The sequence below is a fragment of the Cydia fagiglandana genome, chromosome Z (genome assembly GCF_963556715.1).
Source record: "Cydia fagiglandana chromosome Z, ilCydFagi1.1, whole genome shotgun sequence".
NCBI classification, from domain to species: Eukaryota; Metazoa; Arthropoda; class Insecta; order Lepidoptera; family Tortricidae; genus Cydia; species Cydia fagiglandana.
The window spans coordinates 22366177-22385757 of record NC_085959.1 but is presented as its reverse complement, the minus strand read 5'-3'; the positions used below and the strand labels follow the sequence as shown (position 1 = coordinate 22385757).

At 38.6% G+C, this 19581-nt stretch overlaps 2 protein-coding genes across 2 annotated transcripts; both read left to right on the top strand.

The window, feature by feature from the left end:
- Window positions 1-94: 94 nt before the first annotated feature.
- On the top strand, window positions 95-8749 carry LOC134678179 (Y+L amino acid transporter 2). The gene is made up of 10 exons (XM_063536634.1): window positions 95-637; window positions 1025-1127; window positions 2051-2166; window positions 2299-2424; window positions 2993-3092; window positions 3358-3526; window positions 5079-5279; window positions 5638-5787; window positions 6387-6558; window positions 7182-8749. Exons 1-10 carry the CDS (start codon window positions 433-435, stop codon window positions 7241-7243), a joined length of 1404 nt encoding a protein of 467 aa, XP_063392704.1. The 5' UTR covers window positions 95-432; the 3' UTR covers window positions 7244-8749.
- A 1176-nt stretch (window positions 8750-9925) lies between these two features.
- Window positions 9926-18276, top strand: LOC134679350 (uncharacterized). The gene is made up of 10 exons (XM_063538252.1): window positions 9926-10062; window positions 11664-11850; window positions 12363-12595; window positions 13277-13403; window positions 13906-14095; window positions 14664-14793; window positions 15453-15534; window positions 16036-16166; window positions 17136-17217; window positions 18140-18276. The coding sequence occupies exons 1-10, from the start codon at window positions 10018-10020 to the stop codon at window positions 18214-18216; spliced, it is 1284 nt and encodes a 427-aa protein (XP_063394322.1). The 5' UTR covers window positions 9926-10017; the 3' UTR covers window positions 18217-18276.
- The last annotated feature ends 1305 nt before the right edge of the window (window positions 18277-19581 follow it).

Below are 19581 nucleotides of genomic sequence, written 5' to 3'. Positions count from 1 at the left end.
GAGACTTTTTGTATCAATACAAATCAATTTATTGTGTTTACAGAAAGGCAACTTATCGTATCTACGAGTTATTACAGTGCCATGTGTTCTTGTTCCTATACTGTTGTGTAAATTTTTTAAGAAATAGGGATTTTATATTGTTTATACTACAATCAATTGTATTATTACTAATTTATAAATTATATACTACACCTAGATTTTAAGTACATGAGATAAAGTAAATTTTACTAAATTAGTCCTTCCTAAATATACTACGTTGCTTTTGCTGCAACCGGCAGCTAGATCGCTTCTTTATTATTGTAATTAGAAATGTGAAGGGTCAATTGCTGTAATGTTCAGGACATCAGATTAATGAGATCGTAAACTGTAGACCATCTTACAATTCATTACCAAGTTTGACTTCGTCGCTAGTGGTCAGCACAGGAATTCAAGATGAGTGAAGAAAGGGTTAAGATGCGGAAACAGCTAGGGCTGTTGGAGGGGGTAGCTATAATCTTGGGCATCATATTTGGGAGTGGAATTTTTATATCCCCTAAGGAGGTTCTGGAAAACACAGGCTCAGTGTGGGGGGCCCTGTCAGTGTGGGCTGCTTGTGGATTGTTGGCTACTCTGGGTGCTTTGTGCTATGCAGAATTAGGTAAGCTATTTTCTTCTTGTTTATATTGTCTAGTATTATTAAATAATACACTATTACTTTACATGTAATATTTTTTTACAAGCTTTTATTTAACTTGCTCTGTTAGCGCCATTTGCACCATCCCACTAATCCGGGTTTTTCACCATAATATATACTAATATTATTTTAAAAAATGACAATACCTACTTTGAATGTATATGCATAAATTTTTTAGCTTTTCTGAATTATGCAAATAAAAGAGTATAACTCCAATTTTACCATCAATTGCATTAAAACAGTGGAACAAGGGATGAAAAAAAACACCATAGACGAATGAGCAATCATATTAAACATGATTGTTTGAAGCTGGTTCTCTAACATATAATGATTTTATGTAATTTCCCTCAGGTACTACTTTGGCTCAAAGTGGAGGTGATTACCACTACATCAATGAAGCTTATGGATCACTGCCGGCATTTCTTTACCTATGGGATGCTAATTTGGTATTTGTGTGAGTAAACCCCATGATATGCATTTAAAAAAAAAATATGTGTGAGTTAAGAGTATTGTAATTTTGAAGATATAGCTTACAAACTAATGTTAGGTACTAATGTATTTAATGCCTACATCCACAAGTTGACAAAGAGTCAAGAGTCAATTGGGGCTTATGTATGGTCATCATAGCCTAAAATATTTGGATATTTGTCTTTAGGTTAATAGTATTCAAGAAGCCAATTTTAGAATTTATATAACTGCAAAACTTTTTTTAAGAAACTTTATACCAGGTCAGGAAATAAACCTGATTTATAGTTCGTTTTTTTTAGCATTAGAAAGAACTTGCAAGAAGGTAAGCGATCTTGACATGTCTTTTAATTGAAAAACGCTTTTTAAAATTCAAAAACTATTACTTAAGAAAGCAGAAGAATATAAATGATCGTATTAGATTCATAATTGTTACATATTTGCCGTAACTTATTTTTAAAATGTGTTTTTCAATTAAAAGACACATCAAGATTGTTTACCTAATCTCTAATGCTAAAAAAACGAACTATAATGTCTTTTATAGTTTTAAATGTAAATACAGTTTATTAAAGAATTCATGTTTATCTAAAAGCTGGATATAACACTCTCTCTTAAATACACTGCACAACTATGCATTGCATCCAGCAGGGGAATGACACCAGTATTCCGCAAGGACTATTATTATTATATGACTATTGAGCTCTATGTCTATTTCTGTTATAAATAAATGTTCACATCATTATACCACAATAATAATCATTAGCAGATAATTATCATTTTTTGTTATTTAAATAGTTACTATCAGCTTACTACAGGTATCTGGCCAACAGTGGTGCCCCTACTCTAATTTATATATTTGACCAAAACATCATTGTCAATCATTTGCTTAATATAATGTATTCTTGTTTTTAGACCAAGCACAAATGCTATTATGGCATTGACTTTTGCTAACAACTTATTGGAGCCTATATTTCCAAATTGTCCAATTGAGCCATTAAGCCAGAAATTAATTGCAGCAGTAACTATTTGTAAGTACATTCTTCACTCTAATTGAGAAACCTTTGGCCTAATTCAGCAATAAATGAGGGATGATTTATAATATTTCAAAATGCATTTTGTCATTGTACTGTAATTAGGTATATATGTATTTTTTTTTTCAGGTTTCCTTACATTTATAAATGCATATGATGTTCGGTTTACTACTAGACTACAAAATGTCTTCATGTTCACAAAAATATCCGCATTGTTTATTATAATTATTGGCGGTATTGTGTGGTTGTGCCAAGGTAAATTTCAAATCATAATTTAAATAAAACTTTCAACACATTTGCTCGTAATGTGCAACTTATTGAACCGTTTTTAGGCTCATAATCCTAGATATTAAACTCGCGTGGTTTTTTCATTACCTATTATCACCGAACTGGTGCGGTAATGTTATAATTATTGTATGGTAATGTATGCTGACACTTTTTTCTAATTGTACTTTTACTTTTTTAATGATTTAATTTTGATTAATGCATAAGTTTTGTTTTTTCTTGCATTTATGTTGAGAACCGTCATATGAAACACGTGTGCTTTAGTCATTACACACATCTGAGGGCCTACCGCGAACCACGTTCGACGTGTTGCCTCTCTATCGCACTTGTAAATTCGTACGTAAGTGTGACAGGGAGGAAACACGACGATGCTTTCTTATTGCGCGCTCACTTCCAGCTCACGCGCACAATTTTGCTTGCAGTGTAATGAGAGTAATGTCCAACGTACAATACTTGTATCATAATTTACTATAATACAAAATACATATTATAAATATTATAATTGAAGAAAAAGCTATATGTCGATCTTTGTTTTCAGGAAGGGTCGAGAATTTTGAAGATGGTTGGGCGGGAACTAAAACCTCAGTTAGTGACTGGTCTGTTGCCTTCTACTCAGGAATATTTTCGTATTCTGGATGGTAAGATAAACATATATTTTGGTTAATGCTACTTATTGTATTACGAATTTTTAAGAACGGTCTTTGTATGTAGACACGCCTGATACACTAGATCCATCGTCATTTACTTAGGTTGGTATTCCACCTATCCAATTTATTTGTCCAACGTCAGTGCGTCTCACTCTCATTAAAGCAAAATGCGAGACAATGAAATTGGACAGGTGGAATACCAGAATATATACCACCCTTTAACGCTTGGTTTTATATTTCATGTACGACAAAAAAGGAGTTACTTGAATTTCATGACGGAAGAGCTGAGGGATCCGTTCGTGAACTTACCGCGCGCTATTTACCTGTCTCTACCGCTAGTGACCGCCATTTATTTGCTGGCGAACGTCGCCTATCTGGCCGTGTTGGGACCTACCGGAGTCAGGGCTACTGAAGCTATTGCTGTCGTAAGTAGAAACAATGTAACATTACTCTGTGAACACTGTAGACTAGTTTAAAAAATCTTAATTAACACATTTGTATCCCGTTCTGGGATTAAAATGTATCTTATTCTCTTTCTTTTATGAAGATCAAGACTATATGGGAGGCTCATCAAAGCTATACTTATATTATGTAGAGCTAAATGTACCTAAGATATAATAGTTATTTGTTTTACAAGGGGGCAAAGTTGTTGTTTAACCGCTCGTGCTAATATTGATACCCGAGCAAGCGAAAGATTCGAAAATTGAACCACGAGCGTAGCGAGTGGTTCGAAAAATGGAGTCTTGAGCGTCGCGAGGGTTTCAAAGCACGAGGGTTAAACAAAATTTGCCCCCGAGCACAGGGCGGACACGCCATACATCAAAACTCGTTTGCGTGTATATGTGTGAACGGCACGTCTGTACACGCGTCATTGTGTGAGTAAGTCGCTTAGGGCTACTATTTACATGTTTTTGAGTTCACGGAGCGTTATCGTTGTACTCGTAACGTAAATATCAAACATTTTTATTCCTAAAATTAAAGAAACAAACATAATTTACAAGATGGTATTTTCTCCTAGATCCTTGCTATAATAAACTGTTCTATTCACAGGTCACAGCTAATATTATTTGAACGTATATGCGAACTCACCCGTAACCCGTAAAGGCCGTAAAATATTACGTAAAGTATGGTGCGGCAATAAATTACCAAAAATGTCATGTCGAATTGTCGATACACAATTAGCGTGGACTAAATATAAATACATAATTACAAAACGCTACTTTTTAATATATGTATAATAAAAATAAATGTTCTTTATTTCGTGAATTTGAAAAACAACCATACATCGCAAAATACATCGGCATTTTGAACGTTGCGTCATCGCGCCGCGGCGTTGCTAGCCGAACTGAGAGTATGTCAGGAGTCCGTCAGAACTGAGTCGCGGGGCGAGGTAATCCGAGTCGGGGCGGGGCGGTGCGTGTCCGTTCTGTATGATAATACTATTACTTATTCTGTGCCCCGAGTGAAACACATTATTTTTCACCACACCAACCCGAAGCAAATATTAAATGTAAAATATTAAACAAAATCAAACCAAAACAAATCCAAATGAATGTTATTAAATATTTATCATCCCAAATCATCATTTAAAAGTACCTAAATTTTACCAGCAAACGTAAGAAAACAACTCAAAATTTGCATTTGATTACTTTGCCTCCAGTTTTTGAAGTGCAAAGTAAGCCTTTCCGAGCTGGTGTGGTGAAAAGTATTTTTTCGGCTCGTACCGTAATCTCTTTAGCAATGACGTGTGTGCGTGCCACCCATATTTTGCGTTGTTCCCAGCGGTTACCAGCAAAATTTTATCGCTGGTGTATGCTGGATTTTTTTCTCACCGTATATTGTAGAATTTCCAGTAGTTACCACTAAATTTAACTATAAATAGTTTCGAGTAATTACCATAATAATACCTACATAAAAATACGCGTACGTCACAAATCTTTTCGGACATTGGTTTTAAAATAGGCAATATTTTTGTAGGATTTCTCCATAGCCGCTTTGGGCTGGGTGCGGTACGCCATGCCGTCACTCGTCGCGATTGCTATCCTGGGCGGGCTGACGGTGCACATCATGACGTCATCGCGGATGTGCTTCGCGGGCGCCAGGAACGGCCACATGCCCGAACTACTAGCGCACATTAACATCAAATGCATGTCTCCGTTGCCATCGCTAATTTTTTTGGTAAGTGAGGTGTAGTAAGTGGGAACTTTTTTTTAAATATGAACATTATTATGGGACAGTCTGACACAAATCGACAGTCCCACAGTAAGCTTAATAGGCCTTGTGTTGTGAACTAGATTGACAATTGTGGATTTACCAGTAGTGGGGCGAGTCCATGGAACTGCTCGCTTCATTTGAGATACTTTAGCACCGTATCGTACATGTTTCAAAGAAAAATCAGACTAAAGTGCCTCCGAATTGCGTATCTTTTACGCTCCGCCACTGCGATTTACTGATAAGTGTTTGCCTAAGGACGATTAGCTACGCGTTTCTATCTGATGATTCGCATTTCGCATTACAAAGATTTTTTATGTTTCAGATGATGATTTCATTAATAATGCTAATTCCTAGCAATTTGACGTCGCTGATCACGTACTGCACCATAGTGGAATCCTTTTTCACCACCCTCAGTTGCAGTGCCGTGTTGTGGCTGCGATATAAGAAACCTGACTTGCCCAGGCCTATCAAGGTATATTTTATATTTTATTATCTTTTAAACGCCAAAGGCGGCTTTACACACACCCATAGCTGTGCCCTCTGCGTTAAAGCGGGTAAAGTCTCACAGAGTTATATCAAATATCCCACCGTTTCTGGCAACGGTAATGCACTTATTTTTTGGTCACCCTGTATAAAATAAAAATATAGGTATGAGTTAAAATTTTTATAATTCCCTATAGACTGAAGAAATGCTAAGCTGCGAGTAATTAGTAGTTGCATCCTACATAATTCATACATTTACTGCTTAAATTTCTATAGAACTCAACTTTTGTACATGTTTTTCATTTAATACCACGAGTTGCCTTAGGGCGGTTTCAAATTAACGTGATTTCTGCGCGTATACGGTAGTTTCGGCGTTACGAGCTTACACGCGCGTTACTTTATCCTAAATTTGGTCTTTTACGCGCGTACGCGTACGCTTGTATAAAGCGCTAGTCTGAAACCGTCTGTAATAATTATATGGTCTAAATTCAAGTTGAAGTGATCTAAAAGTCGCATCGAATTCTATCCATCGTACTGCTCTTAAAAACAGCAGAAATAGTTGGTAGTGCATTATAATATGTGGTGCAGGTGCCGACATGGATGCCGGTGGTGTTCGTGTCGCTGTGCGCGGTGCTGCTGGTGGTGCCGGTGCGCGCCGAGCCGGTGGCCGTGCTGGCGGGCGCGCTCATGACGCTGGCCGGCGTGCCCGTCTACTACGCCTTCGTGCGCCGGCGCCCCCAGTGGCTTGTCCCGATCGCTAGTAAGTTATTGCCCATGAACATGAACCTCAATTAATCATCCCTCTAGACATTGATTTTAGTAAAGGTTTTAACTTTTAATTCAACAACACCGCACTGAAAATGGTACAAAATTTAAGATGTGTGGCAATACTAATGGTAATGATGATATCTATTGATGATCGAGCGGCTATGTTGCTGTATACAGCAACACATGCTGGACATGCCGGTGATATGTTGCATGGCGAAATGTTGATGCTCCCCATTACAATATGACCCAGTGTGCAGATATCGCCGTTGCAACGTCTTCGGTTGTCGCCGTTTTGAACCAAGACTTTATGTTTCGTACCTACTTCTAGACACCGAGATCATAATCTCATTTTTCTGTATGCAAACTTGTATACCTAGTACTTGTCTAACAATATCCCAAGATTCTCAAGCATTAGTGCAAGCAAGTTTAACGTCTGTATGTAAGCCGCGGACTGGAAACACGCAATCGGCGGCGCAGCGAGGGGCAAATCAAGGTCATACATACATTTGGTTGAGCGCAATGTATGAATGGCCTTGATCTGCCGCTGGTCGCGTGCGTCCAGTCCGCGAATTTACAAAAAAAAACATTCGCCTAAAAGTAAACTTTTTATTCCAGCTAAATTCACACACGGGTGCCAAAAGCTGTTCCTATCCGCTGTAGAAGACAAAGAAGACTGAATCCTAAGATTTAACTCATTGTCAGTGTCATTGAATCTCAAGTTCTCTCTCTTCTGTTGTACAGTCTCACGTTGTTGATTTTTATGTACTTTTATGCTCTTATTATTAGTAACTATCCTCTAGAATATTTTTGATCTGCTTTGTGTGATTTAGTTGGACTTAGGTTTGCATTGTTTTCTAATTTTAAATGTTTTGAACATTAATGTAAGTATTTATGTGTGATTTTTATTTAGGTACCTCATGGTAAAAAAAACACACATACCAAAATAACTTTAATTAAGAGTATGCTCTTCTACAGAAATAATTTGTTATTATACTCGTAGAATTTATAAGAGATCTTTTTCCGACCTAGTTATATATTTACTCGGATTCTCAATTCATCTTAAATAGGCCCCGCGGAGGGCCGTCAGGCCCGGACTCGGAGTAATTAACAATGGAGCCGCCTTTAACAGGCGTTCCCCTCTGTCGAAAATAGGCGGCCAATGGTCAACCTCATGTCAACCATACGTATGGACTGACGTTTATCTGACATGCCTTACCTATACATTTGATGTGCCCCTCCCCCGCAAAAAACGGCAGACTATTTTGTACCGAAAATTTTAGACATGGCGTCTCCGTTGGTTATATCCTCTAAGGGCCCGGAGCTTCATCCCGAATGTCCAAGCATGCTCCACCCCCAGTAATATATTACCTATATTAGCAGTATGTCTCTCAGTTGTCGCTGTATAACTGTTGTAATCCGTACAAAGGGGCCAGGTGTGATAGATAGGATGTCCCGTGGAACTCTATTAAAACAAATTAAATGTACACTACCTATTTGTAGAGATTAGCCAGCTATTTACAGCTTTTACCTAATCTTAACTATTTCAGCCAGCTATTATACTTCAGCAATTTTAATACCTTGATTCATATTATTAACTATTTTACTAAGAAATGTTAATATATCTACCTTTTTACCCTATCGTTATAACGCCCATGAAGTAAAAGAAAGCGTTGATTTATAAAGGGAAATAGAAAAATACATGATTTAAGGGACAGTGGGGATAAAACAAAAGATTATAAACAAGAGTATTAAAAACGATCAATAGCTTCGAAACTAGTAACTAAAATAGCTAAATAAAATATATAATCATAATTATTATGAATTATGATTGTAATGTTACGTTTGCGTTATTCTGAGTGATGGCTTTTTTTTTCAATTTGTACTTATAAAAAGATGTAGCCGTAGCTACCTCCTTGTATTCAATTGTATTACTTAAATTATATCTAAGTAGGTACCTATTAACTGTGTGAGATCATAGACTTTTGTGCTTTTTTTACCTCATTATCGTTGTGACTGAAAAATTAATCTCTGAATCAAGTATTTTATGAAATACCTGTACCTGTTAGTGTAGACATAAGAGGACTCTCTCGCTAATCTGCTCATGTATATCACAAGTTTTGTATTAATGTATAGTGAAAATAACTGTATATTGGTAGCTTTTTTACAAATTAATATACAATGGTTTTGCTCAGTTGAAGTTACATTTACTCAAAATCCTGCATCAATATAACGCTTAAGCATTCCAACCGCGGCGGTTGACCACGCCGCTGGTAGAGTCGATCGGTCCCATGGCGATGTAGGCCATCGTCATTTCACGGGCCGCGACCTGCCGTTCACTGTTCAGCCGCCGTGATTGAAATCTTTTCGGTAATTGAAACCGAACAACATTACATTAGTGTACGAAATTCAATCCCCTTGCACCGCAACCCACAAAGTGTGTATGGTGTTACTTTAGGTAGCTACACTAATGCGGTTCCGCACACCGCTCCAGTGTGTAAGCGAGATAGCACTATGCATGTGTAGTGGAGCGGCGTGCGGAATTGCATCCAATGTGAAGACCGCTACACAGTTTGTCTAGCCAAAGTACCTATATATAATAATCGTGCAATATAATATTTTGGCAGTCATGAACCCGATAAATCCTTTAGTATGACGGTTACGATGAAATTTTCTAATAATTCTACTGGTTGCTCAAATGGAGGAGTAATAGAGGTGTTTGAGTCTCTATAGCTGAATAGTAATTGATGTAGGTACCTTAAGTTTACTAGTGTATAAAATGTAATATGGAATGTTTGCTTTAGTACCGAACCAATTGTTCTTTTGAATGTATAAGGTCCAGCAATAAGGGGTCATCCATTAATTACGTCACACGTTTAGGGGCGGGAGGGGGTCAAGAAAATGTGACATGTTGTGATATGGGGGAGGGGGGAGTCACAAACATTGTGACGTCATTTTAACTTCATCACTATTCATCATTTCATCAGTAACTTCATCACTATTCATTATATTTTTTTATTCGCTGTACATTTAAATAATGAGGTTTTGGAAGTAGGTAATTTTCGTTCCTAATTGGTTTTGTGTTATAAAATTACTAATATTTCTTTTACAAAAATTATCTTTTTATTAAAAAAATAATGCCGAGTTAGTATTGCCGATTTCGTTGGAAACAAAATTGCCTAAAATGTGACGTCACACCAGGTGGGGAGGGATTTGCAAAATGTGACCAAGTGTGACAGGAGGGGGGGAGGGGTAAAAAAACCTAGAAATTCGTGTGACGTAATTAATGGATGATCCCTAACAACTATGTTTCTGTTTAACAATCAATTAATCGATTGCGTTACTTTTAACAAGCTGCTCGTTAACGGCCCCATCGAAGCAATTATTTTTTATTGGGCTAATCAGCCCTTCAGTTCCTGCTGGGCGCCGCAAGCAGCCGGGTGGCGTCGAAGGAATGTGGCTTATTCTTTATATAGTGTTTTCCATCGGGATAAATCAGGTGAGGAATGAAAATGAAACTGTCTACGACCAAAACAAACTATTCATTAGCGATTAGGAGTTATCAGACAGTTGAATTTAATTAGCCTGGAACTCCTCGGCATGGAGCTGAGTTCAGTCCTCGGCTTCGGCAGCTTCATTGAGTCTAAAGCACAAACTGCGGCCAGAAAGCTGGGCGTCCTAAATAAGGTGAGGCGATACTTCACACCTGGACAGCTTCTAACACTTTACAAAGCTCAAGTCCGGTCGTGTATGGAGTATTGCAGCCACCTGTGGGATGGCTCAGCTAAATACCAACTCGCCGCTTTGGACTCAGTGGAACGCAGAGCCAGGAGGATGATTGGCGACAAGAAGCTAACGGCTAAGCTTCAAACTTTGGCCCATCGGCGGAAAGTCGCCAGCCTGTCGGTATTCTACAGGTTGCACTTCGGGGAGTGTGCTCAAGAGCTACACGAGCTCATTCCACCGTCCCCATTCTACCATCGGACTTTTAGACGCACGGCCGGTTTCCATCCTTACTTGGTAGATATTCCGCCAATTCGCACTAAGCGCTTTGCTTCTACTTTCCTTATGCGCACTGCCAAGGAATGGAATTCCTTGCCGGCGTCTATATTTCCGTGCTCTTATAACCCGGCAACCTTCAAATCAAGAGTGAACAGGCACCTTCTGGGCGAGCTCGCTCCATCGTAGGCCACGTCTACGCCTCGGCTAGTCTGTGGCCATGAGTAAACCCATGCATAATAAAAAAAAAAAAAAAAAAATCTACAAATACTGGTTACTTCTACTAATATGTATTACACTATGAATATTAAATTAAGTATTGTTTATTAGAACAAATTCACATTCATAGTGTTGATACTGGTCTATGCGGGTATGATATTAATCATATAAGACAGCGGTCGGCAACGTTTTAGCAGCCAAGGGCCACATAGCAGTTAACGAAGTGGACGCGGGCCGCACTTTGTTAATATTTATGAATTTATCAGACATTGTCATTTGTTAATATTACATAAAAAGTAGGCAGGGAGACTCGCGGGCCGCAAGTGAGAGGTGAGAGGCCGCGGGTTGCCGACCGCTGATATGATATGAAACATTTTGTTGGATTGTGTACCTACACAAATACAGATGTAGTGCATAATTGTTTTCCATAGTATTTTCTCGGAAACGTTCGTATTTGTCATGCTCCTTCAGTCAACCTCAGTACATTTTGCACCGAGACTGATGGAAATAGCAATACTCGTTCGCACGTTTCCGTGAAAATACGATGGAGAATAATTACCTACTATGCACTACATCTGTAGTTATGATCCCGTCATAGGGTTGTCATACTATAATATAATAACAGCTAAATATTTGAAGGGTTTGTCCTGGCTCCATGACCTTACTTACAATGCCTACCTCTGTATTTGTTACAGAGACCTTTCCTTTCACACATGCGATGAAATGAAACCTTAAGTCAATGTCAGAAAGACATTGAAAAATATCTTAACATGCACCCTAACGCCTTGACAATAGGGGCGTGTTCAGATATTTGTGAGCACCTTGGCTGCTCCGATATATCTGATGGCGACTGTACAGGTGTATTATGTTTTGTAATTACAGGGTCATGGAGAAAACGAAAAGAAAAACAGCAGCCGAGTGGTGTCTCATGCCTTCACGGTGTCCCCGGACGAGATCGTGCCGATGCTGCCCGACGAGGGCATGCAGATCAGCACCGTCATCGCCGGCCTCATGCCGGACTCCTTCGGGGAGATGTTCAACTTCCTCGACGGAGACAGCTTCGGAATAGGTTGTTTAACTTTTTTCATTGGACAATTCTTACCATGATCTGCAGGGGTCCTTACCGGTATAACTATAATATCAACCTGCTTTTGCAAATAGCTTTTAACATTCTAAAAGGCTTAGGAAAGCGGAATTTAGTATCAGATAAATTAAATTGATAAATATATTCTAAAGCCAGATATCGAAATTTAATGCAGTTCTCATTTGTATAAAATTACTTAATACCGATATTGATCCCTAAATAAACCCATGTTCGCGATTATGTCCGATATGTTACCCTATATATGTGCAAATGGCGTTCAAAAGTGCATGGAGATGTTTCAACCGTAATATTAAGGCATTACGGTTGACATCTATCCATGCACTTCTGAACGCCACTGATACATGATACCTACGAACGATTTTTGTTATGTCAGACATAAATAAAAATTATTTGAATCTCGCTTGTGATGTGGTACCTAACGGCTGAAAACGCCATAGATTCCCAATTTTGTTCAAACATCTACATTGTGTGTTCAGGTCCCATGCACGAATTCGTATACGGGTGGCAAGCGATCGTGAACACCATGAGTATGAAGAACAACGTAGAGGTGCGCAAGCGCGCTGGGATGCAGCGGTTCGCGCTGGCCGGCATCAACGGCATCACGCTCATCTCGCACATCGGCGTCACGGAGATCATGATCAACGGGACCAGGACCTACTGCTTCGGCGGCGTGTCGCGACCCCCGGGCCGGCGGAGCGTCATATGCAAGGTCTTACTTCAATTCTTTATCTACCTGTTAACGACGTGCGTACCTATGTAGCTAAGAATCGGGACGTTGAAGATCATAATTTAAAGCCAAGAGATAAACGGATTATTTTAGGCTTTTAATTTAATAATAAGTGAGGGATGTCATACTTAAAGTGCAGGTAGTTTTGAATTTATTACATAATATTTTGTTTATTATTAATTTGTGTCGATAATTTATTTACATTAAAGATATACTAAGTAGATGGCTAAAAAATAAGTGCATTTCCGTTGCCATGGAGGTTTTGGGATTATACTGAGCAACTTTAACTATGGAACCAACCCTGATATAGCGAAATAAAAATTTACTCCCAAAAAAAATGGACCAGCCAAAATGTATGAAACAGCTAAATTTTCGAGGTTGGTATAAGACCAACGTAAAAGTTGCTCAGTAAAATCCCAAAACCTCCCTGGCAACGGGAATGCACTTATTTTTTAGCCACCCTGTATACCTACAGTGTTACTACCTACTAAACTAAATTAATAGTTATTTGGTATACCTATAAAACATATAATTGATTATTTTATTATCGTCGAAACTTTAAACTGACCCGGAAAATGGTTTTTATAGTGAATCCCGGAATACCTTCAAATGCCCATCTAAAATATGGTCGGCATTTATATTATTTTTTTATTGTGTTTCCAGGGTGCGATGTACCAAGAAGGAAGGTTTACGTGTAAAGTTCCGTATCTCCGCTTTCCAACGGTTACGGGCTACAAATATTGTATTGATAAATATGCAGCGGTCAAGTCCATGGACGGAACGTACAAAAGTAAGTTGTCTGCTTCTGATTAATGACACTAGTTACTACTACAGGGTCAGGCCTATAACCGCGAAAATCGAAGCAAATTGCGGACATTTTTCTCTGTCACTCTAATTACGCCTTCATTGGAGTATAAAAGAGAAGGATTCCCGCAATTTACGAATTTCGGTTTTTGCGGTAGCCCCTCTGTAGCCGGATGTTGGGATAGATGTATATACGAATAGAGATATAAAGTAATACATAGCCCTGTTATTTTTGCAATTAAGAGAGAGAGGGAAGAATGAAGGAAACAAAATGGAGAAGAATTAAGCATAAATCAAAGAAGACTACGAATAGCACGATCGGCTTTTAGGTACCTATAGGTATAGGTACATAACATCCTGCGAATCCAATTTATCGAATACTATAATTATCGAACATTCATTGTTCATTTTTGCTCAAGCTGAAAAGGAGACGCTACTGACGCTCGGTCTATAAAAAATAATTTAAAATCAATAAATGTTATTTCCAGAAACCTATTGTGCTCGAGGTGACGTGGTTCCCAAGTTCCATTACGACTATATTTGTGAGCGCCGGGAGATCAGAATAAAGAAAATCAACATGTCGGATCCTAACGAGCGTTTCAATATAAGGAACCCCGTCGTGAGGAGGGCGGAGTACTACAGGGCGCCATACGACATACTTAAGGCCTGCCCCGACTGGTAACATACTTTACTTTTCTTATTGACGTTTTGGACCTGTATCCAAAATTCAGCTAAGTACGTAACGTATCTATATTATTTTCGCGCGATATAATGTTTATAATATTATGGGTCACTGTACCTACCTACTAATTTTATTGTTATCTGATGCTGTCAATTAATTTCGTAGTTAACTGTCGGGATTTATCTAAATATTCGCGTTATTTCTTAAAGTGTCGCCAACTCACGTCAGAAACTGAAACCGCGAAATGAATAGCCGCTAGGTACCTATAATAGAAATAAAGAACCTGTATATTTCCTAGGTAGTTGATTCATCCTTCTTCTTACATTTATTGAACTGCTTGCCTTACTGACTATACCTCTAAACGACATAGGACATTAAAATCTGTTAAAGAGAAGAGTTGTGGAATGTGTTGGGACCCATACATTTCACGACTCTTTCCGCACAGACTCTATGTTCTTACTTTATCGTGGTCGACCACGATTTTAACGTCAGAAGTAGAACAAAATGTATGTATGCGTAAAGCGCTCATTGAATTGGCCGATAATTGTAATGGTACACGAACAGGTATGGGTGCAATTTACGCATATCTCCAGAATTGGCCAGCGCTGAGCTGCCGCCGGCGCTCCTGCAAGCCAACGATACCGAGTTCATCGCCCACGGTGGTAAATACTGGCTGGCCCTCTATTACACACAGGTAACACAATACTTGAGTATACACCTACTCGTATATTAGAATTTTATGTTTTTAGGGTTCCGTACCCAAAGGGTAAAACGGGACCCTATTACTAAGACTTTGCTGTCCGTCCGTCCGTCCGTCCGTCCGTCTGTCCGTCTGTCTGTCACCAGGCTGTATCTCACGAACCGTGATAGCTACATAGACAGTTGAAATTTTCACAGATGATGTATTTCTGTTGCCGCTATAACAACAAATACTAAAAACAGAATAAAATAAATATTTAAGTGGGGCTCCCATACAGCAAACGTGATTTTTGACCAAAGTTAAGCAACGCAGGGCGTGGTCAGTCCTTGGATGGGTGACCGTTTTCTTTTTGCATTTTTTCCCGTTTTTTTTTGCTTTATGGTACGGAACCCTTCGTGCGCGAGTCCGCCTCGCACTTGCCCGGTTTTTGTATAATAGTCTATTCGGCATGAACTACTAGTAAGCAAGTTTTATTGTCTGTCTCTCGCAAACTCCAACTTCAGAGAAATGTATGATATGATTAGTAATAAAAAGTATGATCATACTAAAGTAGTATTCAGAATTATATAAGAGTAAAAAGACAGAGGGGTACCCTGTTATATAAAATTTTGTTACCGAATTATGTTGTCTTTAATATTTATTGCAAATTTCAGCTTTCGACGTACGCAATTTACTTCCAAGCGCATGCCGAGTACCCTTGGCAGTCCAATAGACCAGTAGTGCCGGCCGATAAAGGTAATCTATTGCTAAATTCTAGCTTGATACGACACGACACCAGCTTTTTTAGGGTTCCGTACCCAAAGGGTAAAAACGGGACCCTAACTATTACTGAGACTCCGCTGTCCGTCCGTCTGTCACCAGGCTGTATCTCATGAACTGTGATAGCTAGGCAGTTGAAATTTTCACAGATGATGTATTTCTGTTCTGTTGCCGCTATAACAACAAATACTAAAAAGTACGGAACCCTCGGTGGGCGAGTCCGACTCGCACTTAAACGGTTTTTTTTTTATTTGGCCTACGTGGCTACGGCCTGGTCTGCCCCTGCTTCTCTTTTCTTTTACGAGTATCTTGCTTTCTTTGAACGTTTTGAAGAAGTTATCATGTCGTATCAAATGTCCATTATCATTTTCCTCCGACTATATATTTACCTAAATAACATAATATTGTGTATACCTATTTGATTTGGAACGTAGGCAGGCTTTGCAATCTTCCATTAAAATAGTTTTTTCTTTACAGGTGGAATTTGGGAGCAACTTCTCAAAGCTAACATTGGGCCGGATATGAATCTTCATTACAACTTGAACGGAATCTTCAACAGATTCCCGAATTACCCAGCAGCGATGGATTTGCTGAAGAACGATGGACAGGTAACATGACAGAATAGAATAGAAAAACATTTATTTATGACAAGCAAACACAGATGACAAAAACATGTTGACAAATATACAATGTGTAACATTTAGCGCAAAATGTCATAAAAGGGTCACAACTCAGCATTTAGCTATTAAAGCCAGCGCTGTTCTTCCGTTGTGACCCAGGCGTACACAGTTCGACGACGAGGCAGTTAGGCTTTAATTTACTAAACTAATTAAAAACTAGAACTATATCTAACACATAAAATTGAAACAAAAAGTATTTATACAACTGCAACATTGCGGCAATTTCCGTATCTGGAACAGCCATGATCGTTCGCGAAGTCAGAGGATCACAATAAAATCAGTCCACTGGCAGGTAAATTGGTAGCAGGTAGATTTGAACGAAGAGTACGTCGGGTGACAAGAAAAATCACTAAGTACTCTAAAAAAATTAATGTAACAATGCACTTTATTACACTTGTAACACGGTTTATTGTGCAATAATTTCAATGGTGTTAGTTAGTGACTAGTAATTAAATATAAACGTCACAGGTCACACTATTTAGCAAAACTGAATAAGCAATATAGGCTACCTATTATTATTAATTATTAAAGCCCTTCTTATACGAATTGTTAACATTTCATTTAACAATTAGGTATATGTGACGTTCCACGGCAAAATGTACCTTATGGAGGCTGGCGCTTACGTCGCATAGCGCCGAAATAATATAGGAGCGACATTAATAATGGCGTAAGCGCCAACCGCCATAGGGTATCTTTATACGTGGAACGTCACATATTGTGTATATATATTTCTATATCCATGTTCGTACGGTCTTTTTGACCTAGGCCTCTACTAGGCTACCTATTACCTATTAAATAATATGGGAAAACATGTACCTAGTCTTAGAAGAAACGTGATTCCTATTTGACAACTAATGGCTATTATTGGATACATAAGTAACTAGTTGTTCTCTCCAGGTGCAACCTGCAAACTTCAGGTCGCCGGTAGCCTCGACCGGCGAAGAAATCATATCCAGTCCGCATGTAGCGGAAGGACCAGGTAAAGTCACAGAATAAATAATAGTACTAGGTACAGAAGACTCACTCCCTAACAAAACGCGTCTGTTACGATCAGCACAGATATGGCCGCTAGGTGGCGACAGCGCCACGCGCGGCTTATGGCAAACCCCAAAATTGGAGCCGAACGGATGTACTTTTAGCTACCTGTAGCAAAGCGACGAAATCGCGGAGTGAGCCACGCCTGGTAAAGTTTACTATGCTGTCTTTCCACCTGAGCGTACTCTTGTTGGCTGATTCTACATTACATTATTATTTATGTTCGTGGTATAGGTAGCATTAGACAAGTATAATTTGCACTTATGTGCATGTGGTGACCTCACGCTCTTCGTAAACGCTGCATATTGTGGTGCTTTAGTTTAGTTTATAGTGGCTCCTGAAGTAGGTGTGAACAAACAAATATGCCTTTGCAAATTGCAATGGGCACACACTATAACTGGCAGCGTTCCGCAATACTTACAAGTTTTAACCTCCTAAGCCCCAAGGTACAAGTAGGACAGTCGTCAGTCCGATGAAATTTAAATCGCAATTCAATTGGCACAGAGTCGCCTTTTGTTTCGTTCAATTTTCCAACAACGCAAAATCAACTCTATTTCCTACATTATAGGTTCAAATTTCTATAGAAAAAATTGGATTTTTCATTGTATGGCTGGGCCTTAGGAGGTTAATATGTATGTCCAATTGTCCATATTATACATACTTTCGTTTTCTCTTACTCTTACATTTTATGAATAGTAGTTTGTGTTACAAGGGATCAAAAATTATATATATTTCCGTCAAGGGCGTAAATTGAATCCTGAATGAAGCGATGGATTCTAAAGTAGAATCCTGAGCGTAATGAGGGATTCATTACGTTATCATTATCAAGTGATTCAAGGGAAAAATAATTTACTTCTTCCTTACAGGTGGAGATATGAGCGCCACAGGGAACAATTATTTTCGACGTGATTCACAAGGTCAGCCACCGTTCGACCAAGGATAAGAACAATATCGGAGACATTTCCAATAATGGACACGTCATAAAATATAGAAATTAGTTGATTCTTTTCGTTTTATTTTTAACAACCCGATTTATTTATTTATTTGTCATGCGTTGAAAGTAGCTCATTTTTAGGGTTCCGTAGTCAACTAGGAACCCTTATAGTTTCGTCATGTCCGTTCGTCTGTCTTTGCACGGCTTTGCTCGAACCTATAGCGATCGGAGCAGCCGTTTTTGAGCAATTGGCGTTATTGCAATAAATCTCTTCTTAGTAAAAAGACGTACAAAGCACTGCGAAGGTACTCCCTTATGTGTGTAAGGTACTTACATAAGACTCATTCTGACAGAATGGTAACTTCACTAAGCATGACCGGTCATGCTCTTGGCAGATTTTTTTATCTTAGTAGCAGGTTGAAAGTGATCGGTTTGGTTGGTCATCCTTAGGATGTTCTACGTGTTCTGAGTCGGAACTGTTAGCGCTCTACTTAGCTGATACAGCCCTATAGCATTAAACCCGCCATTTGTTTAATTTGCCCTTTTTTGCAATAGTAAATTGTTAAATCGAGGTGTTATAGTGTTCGCTTCATTGTTAACCGAGGGATCAAAGGCGCTAATTTCTGCCGAGGTAGTTTGAGGCTGAAACATAATGATGCCTTTCACCCTAGTTAAACACTCTACTTTTAATTTCGAATACAAGGAAAGTAAAATAAATTAATGCAAGTGTTTTTTTTTTAAACATGACTAATTATTTAAATTCTACCTAGGGGTTACTTTGAATTAACAATTTAGGCAAAAGTATCGTTATTTATGAAATGGTGAGTCAAATATTAGGATGAAATTATATAACAAATCCTTTTACACCCAAATTTCAATTGCTTATCGTAAAAAATAATAAAATCGTACTTGGAAATGCTCATAGTGTAGAAATTATCATTTTCTGCATACCTTCTAGAACAACAGAGCATAAGAAATGAAGATTTTTAATTTACTAGATATTTACGATAAGTGCGGAAACGAGGAAATTAGGAACGAAGGAGTTGCGAATTACCTATTCGCACGTGTATCGTACAACGTTTTACAGTATATATGGCCCTTTAAATTTTTGACATACGCACGAAAAGTGCTATTTCACGCACTAGTGCGGAAAAGTAGGGCCAGTACTGTAAGCATATTTCAGCAAATAGCGGTACAACTACAAAAAGACAAATATTAATACACGCTCGCTGTAATATCTCTTCTCGCTCTCGCTTCGCTTCACTGGGTTCGGCGCACCAAGGTCGCGGTGCGGTGTGGTAGTCTGTTAACAGCACTGCCTTTGCTAAATGAACAAGTTTCTGAACGAAAACCACAGATTAGCTACGGGCTGAA